At 49.9% G+C, this 15,273-nt stretch overlaps 1 protein-coding gene across 1 annotated transcript in view; it reads right to left on the reverse strand.

The window, feature by feature from the left end:
* Nucleotides 1–15,273, reverse strand: part of ALK (ALK receptor tyrosine kinase) — a 715,534-nt gene that overhangs the window by 52,757 nt on the left and 647,504 nt on the right. The window contains exons 10-11 of the mRNA XM_025353516.1: nt 6,362–6,456; nt 6,063–6,191 (exon numbers count right to left, since the gene is read on the reverse strand). Coding sequence (XP_025209301.1) covers nt 6,063–6,191; nt 6,362–6,456 — 224 coding nt within the window. The remainder of the gene's footprint in view (nt 1–6,062; nt 6,192–6,361; nt 6,457–15,273) is intronic.

Raw genomic sequence — 15,273 nt, forward strand, 5'->3', positions numbered from 1 at the left:
AGACAGCAGAAGGGAGGTGCTCAGAGTGAGTAGCATAGCTGGGATTTGGACACAGGTAGTCTGTGCTCTTAAAAAAGATGCTATATTGCTTCCTCATGGTGACATCTCCCTCAGGAAGTCTGTGAGAATCAAATGAAAGAGACACTGAATGAGCTTAGTGACTGTCACCCCATGGACAGATGGAAGGAGGTGGCTGACAAATGGCAGAACACACGCTGGGAAACTCTGTTGCTGATGGGTGCTCGGCCTTCAGCCCAGCCTCCGGTTCCACCCTGTCACTGTCACCAGGTCCCTGGGGAAGTGCTTTCTCACCATCAAGCTAACCCCGGTGTTCACTGATGTCCACCTCTTGGGGATGCTGACTGGCTCTCCAGCGTGCAAAGCCTCTTCCACTGGAAGAGACTCGTTAGCATTGGTAATGGGATCATGAATCATAAATTAGTTCTTTGCCACCTCTCTTCCTGGAGCACAGCCGTGCTTGCTCCGGGGAAGGAAGACACACCCAAATGAATAGTGACATTCTAATTGGGAGGGCACTGAATGTGCTCCAATGACTGGGGTCCCAAGAGCCTTGTTAAGGCTGGTGCTTCCTGCGTCATCACTAGTGTGCTTGCTATAAAATAGGTGATAATCTAATATTAGTAACATAAGCGAGAACACAGAGGTGACCAGTGTCTGAAGGGGCTCCAAGGGTTCTAACTACGGTCCCATGCCTGCCACCCCTTAATGAACAGTCCCCCCCAGTCGAATGGGTGCTAACAGAAGTGCCTTCCAAGTGCACCATTGAAGGCTGGGGTACACGGAGGAATGCCAATTAGCTGCAATTATCAGCTTTCTTACATGTGTGTGGGAACACTGCCTGCCTGGGGCGCCGTCTTGAATGTTAGTGAAGATGCAGATGTGCTCTGTTTAAACAAAAACTAACATAAGAAGCCAGATCCCTCTGGAAGACCTATTCAATAATGAAAGAGAGATCCCTCTGGAAGACCTATTCAATAATGGGATTCCTGAAAGATTTCTCTATCACAACTTTGACCTTCTAAATGTTATCTGGCCTAGAACATTTCACTTTCTGCGTGATTTTTAAGAAACACGATCGTTTGCCTTTTACACAAGTTGTCTAACTTAGGGCAAGTTAGTTCACCCCTCCGGACCTCATTTGTTAAAGGGGGATACTATGATAGCACCAAGAGCTCAGCACAGTCGTGGCACACAGCAGTGCTTGGTGAATCACAATTATGATTGCTGTGTGACGAGGGAACGTGACACAAGGCCTTTGCTTTGGACCAGGCTCCTCGTCTGTAGGTCAGGATGCACACCCGGGTTCCTAAACTTTTTTGCTAATCAAACTTTCCTTGAGGGATGGTTAAAAATGGGAATTTTGACATCCTGCTCCCAGACATTCAGATTCCGCAGGTTGATGGGGGCCCAAGAATCTGCATTTTTAACAAGCAGCACTTGCAGACACCAGGGGACCCAGATGCTGATGGGTTTGAGAACACACCTGGAGAAACCGGGGGCTGACTCTAGTTCCCTGGCTGGCCAGCTCACTGCTGCACCTGTGAGTCCTGGATTGTGTCCGTAACTGGGGATTTCTGGGGAAAGCTGTTAATGATGCCATTAACGCGAGTTTCTTCCAACGGGAGGGGGCTCCCCAGCTTCCTGCTCTGACTTGTCTCTGGACTTCTCACATCTTGGACCTCCCACCTTCAAGGTTGGGATGCAATAATGAGCTGTGGCTAAAGAGAGGGACTTGGCTTCCTCCTGGTCCCCAGAATGGGATTATCTGCAAGGCCAGCAAGGAAGAGGCCAGGATTTTTCAGAACTGGATTAGAATACATTATTGATTCAGGAACGGAGTGACTCTGAAGAGAAGAGGCCTCCCCTCTTGGGGTGTGCCACTAAAGTAGGCTTGGCCAGACCTGCAGGGCCTGAGCGCAGCAGGCTCTGAGGGGAACAAAGACCCCCATCGAGTGGAAAGACAGGGTCTGTGGGAGGATGCTGGGCCTGCGGAGCCTGCCTTCCAACAATGCCGTCATCCCCAGAAGGGCGTACTTGGAACATAATGGCTCTAGCTACAAATTCTATTAACTCTAATAGTTGTTCTGTGGTGAATGGATAATGCATTTAGCAGAAATAGACCCAATCAATTTATACGAAACACATAAAACTTTCTCATTGGAATTGGCATCTGTTCTTGAATCAGGAGCGTGTGTGGAAATGGACAGCCTGTCACCCTCACTTCTGGGCACATTAGTGGTGCCACGGGTTAATTGGAGATATGGGCCAAATAAAGCCATGGCTCCCTGATGGTATCACCCTTCAACCCTTGGAATCTTGGAGCTGGGAATGGGAAGGGACTTGGACACTGTCTACTTCTAACCTTGACTTTTAAAAAAATTGCAGTCTCTCTGCCCTTGTCTGTGTTCACATTAACCCCCCTCATCTGCTGACTTGCCCTGATGGGAGGCCCTGCAGAGGCAGAATGGCCCCAGGGCCACAGCTTGCCAGTGCAACCAGCCAGGGCCCAGTGGGGTGTTCTCTCTTTTAGTCCAGTGCTCTTCCCATGACTCTATATAGTTTTAATTGCTTTTATCTCCGCTTTGATGAGGGATGTGTACTCAGAAAATGGCAGACCAACCTGTCACCAAATAGCTAGAGGCAAGGCTGTGGTTTTGATGCCAAGGCTCCACAGTTAGGGTTGTGGAGTTGGGCCTAAAGTTTGGGCAGGTTCTCCCGTCAGCTGAGCTGATTCCATTGGACTTGCCCTACATAGCATCTGAGCTCCAAGGAGAAGGATAGAGGGGTAGGGAGGTTGAGGAAGGGTCCTTGGGCCTTGGGGGCCTGCTTGTCCTCATCTGGGCTTTTTAGGGAAAGGGTGTGGTAGAGCCTGCCCGTTCCTCCTCACTGCTAACATTCATTACTGCCAGAGAGAGACGGTCATGGGGAGGGGAGAGAGAGAGACAGACAGAGAGAGAAAGAGAGAAAAGGAGGGAGCAGGGTGGGGGAGGGGAGAGAGAGAGGGAGAGAGAGAGAGAGAGAGAGAAGGGGGGAGCAGGGTGAGGGGGAGAGGGAGAGAGAGAGAGAGAAGGAGGGAGTGGGGTGAGGGAGAGAGAGAAAGATAGAAAGAGAGAGAGAAGAACCTGGTTCTGCAGCCCCGTGATGAGATTACCCCAGTCATTTGGTTAGTGTAATTGTATGTGCAAAGCTGACAAATGTAATTTCCCTGGACTTAATACTTGCCCCATTTTCTCTTTCAGCATCTTCATCTGATTAGCTAAAGTGACTCAGAGTCTTCCGAGAATGCCACATGAAGCACCTGGACAGGATTTTCCTGGCCTGGAAACTTGAGCGGCTCAGCTCTGCTCCATGGGCCCGGAGGTGAAGAACCTCCCAGATCCAGGGAGTCAGGCCGAGTCCCTCATCAGAGGGGAGGGCTGCTGTGGAGAGTGAGGAATGTTTAGGGAAGCTTAGAAGTGTTGCCAGTAACTGTTTCCAAAAGACCCCAAAGGGCCTTTGCGTTTCTAGTTCTCTAACACCTGCCTGCAGGAGAGTTGAAATGCCACCAGCCACCTTGTTCCAGCCCAGCAGAACCTGACAGCTTTGAACTTTGGAAAGAAAAATCTTATTATCTTGTCTCCTCGATTGTTTGTCAGAAGGTTGGGAGCTGATTTGTTTACTGTTCGTGCAGGGCCTCTTGGCTGGAACTCTTCCCTGCCCTTTGCCATTTTTAGTGTTTTTCTCCGATTGGAGACTTTGATACCTCGAAGTAGCTTAGTTGGGTGAAAGAATGTGGACTCCAGGTTGACTTCCTGGCCCCACTGCCTTCCAGCCTTGGGGCCCTTAAATTCTTCCATACTATTTTCCTCATCCTTACAGTGGTAAAAACAGCTACTGTCCCTGGGCCCGTGTGAGGACAAGTTGTTGTGTGAAATAACCTAGGCTATGGGACCACACTCAGTGATCTTTCCTTTCCTTTCCTTCCCCTTCCAGCCTATCCCTCTGTCCTTTTTCAGGGGGCCTCCCAGGTGGAAGCTCTGAGCTTGTGCTTTGCAAACATGCCCTGCTGCCTCATAGGCCACTTTTCCCCCATGGCCCAGGAGCTCCAGAACGGCGAGTACTGGCTCAGCCCTGTCCCTGTTGTAACCATGCACTGTGCTGGGCACGTGTCTGCTGGGTACATGTCTGCTGGGTGATTATTACTGAGTGGGTGTGGGAGTGGGTGTGGCCTTGGCCTCTGCCTCCACGAGTCTGCCTGGACCCATAGGCACTACCTCGGTATTGCTCTGAGACTGGGGTTGAGAATGAGGGATCAGGTTTCTCAGTGGGGAGACTTATGTTCCAGCTGCTGTCTCCTCCAGCCTTTAATTGTATTTAGAGGTGGTGGGGGAGCCATCGCCACGTGTGAGCCACTGGTGATTTCATTAGTCTGAGTGGCCATTGGGCAGGCCCTTATCGATTAACCTTTTAGGGACAGTGGGAGTTATGTGGCAATAAACTCATGAATCAAGCAGTGTGGCTGGCTGTTTCCTAAATGCTGGCTGCAGGGGCTGGCTGCTGACACCTGAGATCCAAGCTCAGGCATCCAGCCACCCACTGGTCAATAGATGTTTCTGGAGTCTCTGCTCTGTAATCAGTGCTGCTGATTAGGCTGGGCAGGGAGCTGTGGCTATGTTTACTTAGCACACTAAAAGGGCAAGTCTGGCTTCTTCCCTCAATTTATACATTTATACATTTCCTGAATTTATCACAGGGAGGTGGTAGTTGACCAAGACCCAAGGAGTGAGTAGAGGTGAATCATTGGGGATGGGGGGCAGGGCATTGGATGGAGAAGTTAGAAAGCTGCCTCCATCAGGTGAGACGTTGGCATGAACCGGGAGGGGAGGGGGAAACCAGAGAGAGCTGCAGTTTTGTGGGACAGGCTCCCCTCTGTGTAGGAATATGCAAAGGTCTTTCGTCGTTCTAGTTAAAGGGGAAGGCAGGGATGATGGGAAAAGGAACTAACTCTTTCTCCTGGGTCTGGCAGCTGGATTAGATCAGGCAGGAATCAGGAAGGGGTGACGGTTAGCCCTGGGGCAGCTTTTCATGGGACAGAAAGGAAAGGACACCTTCAAAGACAAAGCCACGCTAACGTCTAGTTTACTGTTGAGAGCTGATGAATTCAGCAGCAAAAGTATGAACCTCATTTTTTGTACTTTGTACCAGAAAAGGATTTCACATTATAAGTTGAAATTAGAGATTTCTCATTGATCTGTTATTATTTTGATAAAGACTTATCTTTTATAGGAAAAAGAGTGTGGGTAGACTGTGTGTTGTACACTTGTTTTTCCAGGCTATACATAGTAGAAGAAACCTCACAGGCCCAGGCACCAATGCTTGCCTGGGAAAATCCCTTGGCTGACTGGCATGGGGCTGGGGCAGCCTAAATCAGCTTCTGGGGGCTAGGCTCACAGCCTCTGGTCTAATAGAAGAGTGGCCGAGAAGTCACAACTGTGGTTTATAACCAGAGGCTGAAAAGTTCTGCTGAAGTGGAAAGGGGCCATAAGAAGTCTTGGCTTGGGGTATGCTGAATAGAACAGCTTTGGAGGGGATCTGAGCTCTGGGGGAACTGTGTTGAAAGAAAGCTTTGGGGACCTTACCCACGATGGAGTAGCCCACGTTTGTGCAACAGATAACCTTGGCCAGCCCCAGCCCTCTTTATAAGGAGAAGAAATCTGACAGTAAGGTTTGCTTTGTTCAGTAAGGCGGGAGTGAATTCAAAGCAGAGATGGGGAAAAAAAATGCCAGTTTCGTTATCTCCTTTGGGTGGGGCCTAGGTATTCCCTAGGCATAGAGGAAGCTGCTCCTTTGTACAACTTCCAGAGGTTTCCTTTGCTCAGGCAATATGAGAACCAGACAGCTTCTTCTTGGACCCCATAGTCAGAGCGTAGGTGATGCTCCTTCTAAAGATTGACTGTTTCATTCTTTCAGCACAGCTCCCTACCCCAAACACAGCACCAATCTTTCTTCTGCCTTTTGCAACGAGAGGTTACTATGCTCACATTTGTGAGCTGAGCCCTTACCTGTAGGGTCAAAGATGGGCGTCTGTCGTGGTGAATTTTCCCCGGGTTTCAGCTCCTTGTTTGGGTTTCTCTCAAACAGGTTTCTTGATTTGGGTGCTGTATTCTGTAGGATCTTGTCCTCTCCACTAACTGGAATAGAGAAGACCCCATGGGCTGAGTTAGGTGAGGGTCGATTTCAGGGTGAGAGATGATTTCACACTGAGGGAGGTGGGAGAGACAGGCTTAGGCTGAGGAGGGGACAGTGAGGCCATGGGCCATCGGGGTTGGGGGACATAGTGCTGGGGTCAGAGTGAACTCACTGGTGAGGTAGCAGTCCAGGCTGATGGAGATATTGTCAAAAGCCACGATGGCTCTGGATCCTTGTCCCCACCATGCAACCATCTGCAGCCAGAACCTGTACACATCAAGAGGAATGTGTGTGAGGAGCAAACTGGGGGGTCTTGTCTTAGGATTCAGCATCCAGCAGGCAAGTGCTGATTACCTGGCTCAGAATGTGAGTTTGAAAAAGGCTTACCTAATCCCAGAGCAGTGGTGAGAGAAAAGCCATCAATTCCCCCTACTTCTGCAATGCAGAGCACTTCCCCTTCCGAACTATCCCCTTCCGCTTCCGAACCAGCTGACACACTGGTCCTTAAATCCAGCCTGGAGTTTGGGGCCTGGGACCAGGACTCCCTGGTCATCTGAGGAGAAATCTTTTGCTTTCTGGGTGTGTAGGATGCTTGGAAATGGAGAAGAAATCTGACAGTAACTGCTTTGTTCAGTAAATGGGGAGTGATTTCAAGGCACTGAGTTGGGGAAAAAAAATACCAGCTTGGGTCTCCTGTTTGGGTGAACTAAACAGGAAAAATGCGTAGGTCTGACATTCAGCCAGTGGGGCTGAAGTCATTATTAAAATATTAAAATGCTTCTGTACCAGCCAATAAAGAACTGCAGTTTCATGAGTGCCACTTGCTTGTTGCTTCAGGCAACTGTCTCCTTCCCTGGTGCCCCTGCCCCATTTATTTCCTAATTAACCAGCATCCATAGGGTTTATCCATTGGTTAGCCCAGCAGGGGTCTCAAGCATCCTGGGTCTCATCCAGTGTCACAGGAGGTTGCCTGCCTGGTAGTTAAATGTTGAGCGACTTGACTATTACCCTTGGGAGTATTTGTAACCAATACAGAGGGGTCATAAAAGTGTTAACAATAAACTCATTAAGATATTGTTTCTTCCCCCCGCCCCTTGTCATGTCCTTGGAGGGCCAGGTTCTCAGACTGTGGCCAGGGAAGGCCTTACAGTGACATAAACAGGAAAATACCTTTCGTTTGTTTGTTTCCTGAGAAATCATCGCCTGGAAGCCTAGCAGTCAGCCAGCCCTTTCCTGTTCTAAGTGAAGGTTTCCTGAGAACCTTAAAATCCTTTCCCACCCTCCAGAACGTCAATCCAGAATGACCTGCAGAACAGGGTGCTGGCTCTGGCATAGATATGAAAACACCAAGAGAAGGAAGCCATACCCATCCATTGGTGGCTGGGCAAACTCCATACAGTACAGCCATACCATGGGATGCCGGTCCACAGTCAAGAACGGACCCGGAGACGTGCTATAAAATGGATGGACCTCAAAGACATGATGCTAAGTTAAAGAAGCCAGACAGTAGGTTAAAGACCTCCTATTGAATGATTCTGTTGATAGAAAATGTCTAGAAAGGTAAATCTATGGAGCCAGAAAGCAGGTTAGTGGTTGCCTGGGGCTGGGAGTGGGCACAGGATTGACTGCAGACTAGCATACAGGCTTTTTTGGGGTGATGAAAATGCTCAGAAACGGGATTGTGGTGCTCTCTCCACAGCTGTATAAATCTGTTGGAAGTCATTGACTTGTACACTTAAAGTAGGTGAATTTTATGATATATAAATTACAGTTTGATAAAGCTGTTAGATAAAAAGGAGAGAGAGGAGGAGGGAGGGAACCCAGGCCGCAGGGCATTGGCCACATAGGGTGGCAAGAGCAGAAAACCGAAGCAGGGCGGCACTGGTGACATGACGAGAACAGGGCCTGCAGGGTACAAGAAGGACAAGAAATGGGATGTCAACAGTGGAAGGGAAGACGCAGAGGAAAAGATATGGAGAGAAAGGGCGCTTGCTCACATGGATTTGCAGTGAGGCAGCAAAGCTTTAGCCAGTGGGTAAACTACAGCAGGGGTCGGAAGCTCCCGCTCCGCCTGTGTGCAGATGATCTCTGATCAACATGTAGAAGATGCTGGCTTGTTAGATGCTGGCTTGGTTATTCCTGGCCAGAGAACAGTTACTGTTTCCGTGAAGCAAAGCCTTGAATTCCAAAACTTTTATCGGAATAACTGTACTCGATTATGCTTAATGAACTACTCCATACATTTGCCTGTGCTTTCAACCATCTTGTGAGATCTGGTCATTCAGAAACAATCCTTTCTGTCTGAAAGTCATAATTACAGGACCCAAATCCGGTTTGATTCTAAAGAAGAAATGCCCACATCTGTTGTAGCCGCGGCCAACACTACTGGGGTTGGCCCTTCAGGCCGTATTCCCCATGAAGATGTCTCCATGTAACCCTCAGTCAGGATAGGGTGTGCTGGTGGTTGGGTGTGGAAGGAGAAGTGCCTGATGGACAACCTTCAAATCCTGTTCTGGGTGGCATGGGCATGCCGGATGAGTGCGCAAGAGGGGATGGACAGCACAAAGACCCTCAGCCCCTGCCACCCCGGCACTGGGGTATATGTCTCCGAGAGGCATCTCTCATTCCAACTTTGATACACACCTATTTTTGTTTCCTTTATAGCTATTACATATAGGTCTATGGGGCATTCTAAGAGAAATCAGGCATGAACGCTGCATTCAAGTCACTTATTGTCCAGTGTGAAGATGAAGTGTGTGTACCTTGGTGTGGAATAAAGTAGAAGGAGGTCAATGCTTCATGAAGGTGCACACACAGCACTGTGCGAGCTCAGAGGAAGGGGGAATTACACCAGGGTGGGGAGATCAGGAGGGCTTCATAGAACAGGCAGTATTTAAGTTGGTCTTGAATGCAGGGAAGGGTTTGAGGATGTGGGTGTGGGAGTGGCGTGCAGGGAGGAGAAGATGTCTGGAGCAGAGGAACTGGTGTGAGGGCCATGTGGGCAGGGATAGGACCTGTCCTGCTGGGGAGCGAGGAGTGAGGAAGGAGGTAAAGATGATGTGGACATTCAGAGGTCAGGTAAGGAGGTTCTGCCATTATTTCAGGGAACATGGAGAGCCATTGCAGGTTTCTAACAGGACAGTGCAAGATCAAAGACCTCTTAGAGGATAATTGTGATGGGATTAGTAAGTGGGATGGAGACTAGGAGAGGAGGCAGAGAGACAGGGGAGATTGCGTGAGAGACATTTCTGCATGCATCTCACACGCCTTCATCAGGTTTCTCTACGAATCTCGGCAAGGTTATAGCCATGATTTCCCTGGGGTCCCCCCAGGGGAAATAGTCCATAGATGAGTTTCTGGCTTGAGCCTGTATAACCCCAGACAAAGCCCAGGACTGGGATCTCAACTGGAAAACCAGGGCCCTAGTACTGCTGTCTTTTTTTTTTTTTTTTTTTTTTTGAGACAGAGTCTCGCTTAGTCGCCCAGGCTGGAGTGCAGTGGCGCGATCTCGGCTCACCGCAAGCTCTGCCTCCCGGGTTCATGCCATTCTCCTGCCTCAGCCTCCCGAGTAGCTGGGACTACAGGCGCCCGCCGCCTCACCCGGCTAATTTTTTGCATTTTTAGTAGAGACGGGGTTTCACCGTGTTAGCCAGGATGGTCTCGATCTCCTGACCTCGTGATCCGCCCGCCTTGGCCTCCCAAAGTGCTGGGATTACAGGCGTGAGCCACCGCGCCCAGCCTGCTGTCTTGTTAAAGCAGGTGCAACCCTTAGGAAAATGCTGCTTCCAGGTAGCAAGAAAACAGGCACTGAGAGGGACAGAGAGGGTGAATAGAAGGACTAAGGTTCCCCGTGGGAGCATCAGGAAGGCACAGCTGCCTGACTCACCTGCACATCAGGGGGTGAGTCCCCCCACAGGGCACATTTCTCTACCAGGTCATCATCTCCTAACCTGTCATTCACAGGACCAGGGGCCAAGCCAGGCCCTGATTTCAATGCCGAGCAATATGAGGGGTGTACTTTCCAGGAGGCCAGAGGGGCCTGAGTGAGTAAATGGCAGGTGTGTGCCTGTGGAGCCTGGGGAGGAGGGATAGAATCGCGGCTGTCCTCTAACTGGGTGCTCCCTGCGAAGCTGCGTGTCTCCCCGCCCCCTCTCTGCCTGCCTTCCTTACTACTAAGCGATTAGATCTGCGAAGTCTCTCACAGCCACGGGGCCTCTTAGCATGGATGGGATGATGCTGGCTGAGGCTGGAATGGTTTCTAAATAGAAGAGCTTCTAAAGTACTCTGCACGGCGACAGCAGTGGCAGCTGCTGCTTAAAAGAGTTTGATTGACACTGGGAATTGCACATATTTTGAGTCAGGAACACACACAACCATCAGGAAGATTCAATCAGATGGCAATATGGAACCAGGCAGTGCTGCCTCTGTCCACCCGGAGCCACCCACACATGGGTGCCTCTGTCCACCCATGGGCCAACGCTCCCCCATGGCTCCAGCCCCCAGAGGCTGCAGGGAAGGGACAGTGGGACAAAGGTGAGCCGCTGAAGGATGGGTGGAGGGTGGGGCAGAAGCAAAGGCCATCTAGGAATGGAGTCTGGGGGTGGTAGATGATGGGCAGTCGGCAGGTAGAGCAGCACCAATCTAGGATGCACTTTTCTGTGGATGTGCTGGCCCAGAGACAGAGTGGGCGTTAGGACCACCCAGATTCAGGTTTCCCTACTTTGGAAGGTGCCTGGTTGTGTGTCTACCTGATAGGTGAAGAAGAGGTTGCTTCTGGACCGCTCACCCTCTCCTTGCTGGAGATGGGAAAGGCTTCCTCAAGGCTCTCACAGTCTCCTGGTTCTACCCACTCCTTCCTGTGAGTCCCCCAGAAGTACAACTACCATGTCACTCTCCAGACTCAGCTATGGCCTCAGGTCTCAGTTCTACCACTTACTAGCTGGGCCACTTTGGGATCGAGGGATGTACCAGGTGGACCACTCTGGGACTAAGGGAAAGTTCTGGTATGTACCAGGTGGACTACCAAGGGACCGAGGGAAAATTCTGTTATATACCAGGTAGACCTGACACTTAGGCGAGACCTGACACACTCTGGGACTGAGGGAGAGTCCTGGCATGTACCAGGTGGACCCTCTGGGACTGAGGGAAAGTTCTAGTAGGTACTAGGTGGACCACTCTGGGACTGAGGGGAGGTTATGGTATATACAGATGGACTACTCTGGGACTGAGGGAATGTTCTAGTATGTACCAGACAGTCCATTCTGGGATTGAGTGAAAGTTTTAGTGTGCACCATGTAGACCACTCTGGGACTGAGGGGAGGTTATGGTATATGCCAAGTGGACCACTTTGGGACTGAGGGAAGGTTCTGGTATGTACCAGGTGGACCACTCTGGGACGTGGGGAAAGTTCTAGAATGTACCAGGTGGATCACTCTGGGACCGGGGGGGAAATTCCAGTATGTACCAGGTGGTCCGTTCTGGGACTGAGGGAAAGTTCTAGTATGTACCAGGTAGACCACTGTGGAACTGAGGGGAGGTTGTGGTATATACAGAGAGACCACTCTGGGATTGAGGGAAAGTTCTAGTATGTACCAGGTGGACCACTCTGGGACAGAGGGAAAGTTCTAGAATGTACCAGGTGGACCACTCTGGGACTGAGGGAAAGTTCTAATATGTACCAGGTGGTCCATTCTGGAATTGAGGGAAAGTTCTGGCATGTACCAGGTGGACCCTCTGGGACTGAGGGAGAAAATTCTAGTGTTTACCAGGTAGACCACTCTGGGACTGAGGGGAGGTTGTGACATATGCCAGGTATACCACTCTGGGACTGAGGGAAGCTGCTGATATGTACCAGGTAGACCACTGTGGGACTGAGGAAACGTTTTAGTATGTACCAGGTGGTCCATTCTGGGATTGAAGGAAAGTCCTGGCATGTAGACCTCTCTGGGACTGTGGGAAGGTTCTGACATGTACCAGGTGAGCCACCCTGGGTTTGGCTGAAAGAAAACAAGGACCCTGATACATCACTGCCAAGATTGCAAGGGACAGGCCGTCCCAGTGAACATATAGTTACTCCTCTGCCCCATTTTGAAACCTCAGCTCTGGATGGGGAAAGGAGGCTGGGTTCCCCAGGATAGAAGAGGCTTCCCCTTCCTCTCTGTGGGCAACCTGGTCAAGGAGAAGGGAAGCGTTTAGCCCTTTGGGGTTCCTTCCGCTCTCTCACCAATCTGTGTTGCCTAAGAATATGGCAGGGGAGCCTCTCTCTTTCCCAGTGCTTAGCAGCCGAGATTTTGCTCCTGACCCTTCATAGTTCATACCTGCTCAGCTCTTTCTGTTTCTTCAAAGAGGACACTTTTGATTGCATGGGTTGTTGTTGCTTTTTCTTTTCTTTTTTCCAGCCGGTGGAGTTTGGAACTTGTTATTAAAACAGACTTGGCTAGAGATCTTGGTTGGAGGCTGGCTTTGCATAAAGAATGCGTTCGCCCTGACTCTTCTCGTTCAGCTCTACAGAGACGCCTTTTGAAAACAGACTCAGGGGGATCTGGGAGGTGGCCATCTGGGCAGTGGGCCAAGTCTGGAAGGGCAGCTTCAGAATTGGGCGCCTCGGAGACTCACCGGGCAGATCTCTGCCTGAGAAATGCCGATGCTGCTCACGTACGGCTCAGAAAACGTACCATCTCATTCAAGCAACAGACTGTTAATGGACAGCGAATATAATGCCTTATTTGCCATCCTGCCAGCCTTAGGGATTGACAAACCTAATTAAGTTCACTTAATGATTTTAAGTAGCTGACAGAAAGGTTTGTGTCTGATGTGGATGGAGGGAATGGCGACGCTTTGGAGGGGAGAGCAGGATGGAGTGGCTGGACTGGGTAGAGGCATTTGCCGGCTGGGCACCATGTCTCAGATTCCTCCCTTGGCCATTTAGTGGGCTCAGAAGGAGGGAGTATTCTGCATCCCTTTTTGCTGCTGGGGCTTGTCTGGGCCCTGGCTGCTTAGGATAGAGCTGGCAGTTACTGCAGAGGAAAAACACTTTCTCCAATTTCTCAACTGTGCAGTTGATTTGCTCCGCAAAAGTCTTCTAAAATGGGCTGTCACGAAGCTTGGGTCGCAGTAGGCATACCTATTAGAACAATAAATGTGAAGAAAAAGCCCTGCCACATCCCTCCTATTATCTGTGTAATGGACTTCAGCTCTAAGATGAAGATGGGAGCTGATGGACCGCTTTGGATTCCTGGGACCATCCCTGGCCATGTCAAATGCTATCATGGCTAGGAATGTGTGTCTTGGCTCTAGGAGTTTTTAACTTGTGCACAGTAAACTGGAGATGAGCTGGACATTCAAGGCCATACTCAGGAGTTGGGAACACACCCCTCCTGGCTCCATCTCACTCTCAGAAGTAATTTACCACCTCCTGCCTTGGTTTCCCCTCTAGGCATAATGACACCAGGAGCCAACACAGAGCTTCCATGGCTTTCAAGGGCCATAGAGATCTTTCACAATGAGTCTGGCTCAGTGAGGAAGCCTGTCTAGAAATAAGAGAGAAAATGAGTTTTCAGCCAGGCTGAGCAAGACTCTTCCACATTCAGACTCTTCCACATTCTCCGTTCAAGGTTTCCGGGCATTCTGTGCTCACTTTCGGGGGCTGAGCCTAAAGGCTCCTGGCTCCCTCCTGTGCTCTTGTGTGTCACCAATTAGGAAGGCCTGCTGCAAGGATGTTCCACCACAGCAGACGGAGGCCCATCTCTGGCAAGTTCCTGTTTTGCTTTCATTCTCAAAATCTGTGTGGTGTATGTTGAGCTCTGCTGGGCCCTGGGCTTTGATGGGGAAAGACATTGCTTCCTGGAGCCATGGCCCAGCAAGGGAGGTGCCTATGGACAAAAATACTTGACTTACAGTCAAATAAATGCCAAGTGCTCCAGGGAAGGAGTCAGGTGCCTCTTTGGCCCCTGCCATTCTTTTGACTTGTGTGGTTGCATATGGAGACAGGAGCAGATGTGGGATGAGAGCTCAGGCCTCTTGCTTCCCTGGCCACTTTTCCCATCATCTCTTGCAGAACCATCCAACTTCTTGAATCTCATTTAGTCTCATGTGTACTCCATACCATCGGAAAAGTACAGCAAGCTCCTTGGGATGACTGGGGGCATGAGGGCTGTCTGGGGCTAGAAAGGCCTGGCATCCATTCTTCTTGGAGGCATAGGGATGTCTGCTCCCTGTTTCTCGGAACACATCAACATTTCCTCTGTCCTCTGTTGCTGTGTTGGCTTGCGGCCTGGGGAGCTGACATGGTACCAGAGATGGTAGCACTGCCAAAGGTGAGAAGGCCCAGAGAAAGCGTGGTTTCTACCTCTCTTCTCACCTGACCAAAAACATCTTTAGGAGAGTAAACTAGCAGTCTTTTCTGCTTGGTGAGGACTAGTTTCAGAAAGTAGAGTGGAGTGAAGACTGGGTTGTGTAGTTGGTAGGGCCCTGGGCAAGTGGCCAAAACTTTTAAGGTGCCATCTTGGTTTTTAAAAGAATCTATGTAATGTAAGTTTTTTTTCCCTCCCAACAATGGAACCCTTTCTTTAGCACGAGATGCTAATTTATTGCTGTTTTATATTACATGCTTACTAGTAACTTGTGCTTCCTCAGGCAGTGTCACAAATGACATAACTCCCCCACTTTCTTTGAGCAGAGATTATTTGAGCACGTACTATAAGTCAGACACTTGTGCCTATGGCTAGGAGTGTAGCTACTTGTGCCTATAGCTAGGAGTGTAGAGATGTGTAAAATGTGGACCTTGCTCCTGAGGATTTCAGACAGTGATGTAATTCACATTATTTACTGACCTGGGAATTGCTGAAGTCTCTTTTAGTTGTGCCCCCTATAGAGTTAGAAGTTACTCAAGCTGGAAAATCATTGCATCTGGGCAATGAGAGAGAAGTCAAGAAAGCCTTCAAACAATGAAAAGTCTTGGAGAATGGTAGAGCTATGGGTGGAACTCTCACTAGGCAATGGGGTGTGCTGGTGGGAGCAATGTGGAAGGTGTGGGTGGGACGCCAGTCAGGCAGTTGGAAATCCAGGTGTGGGACTCAGGTAGAC

Source organism: Theropithecus gelada, chromosome 13 (genome assembly GCF_003255815.1).
Source record: "Theropithecus gelada isolate Dixy chromosome 13, Tgel_1.0, whole genome shotgun sequence".
NCBI classification, from domain to species: Eukaryota; Metazoa; Chordata; class Mammalia; order Primates; family Cercopithecidae; genus Theropithecus; species Theropithecus gelada.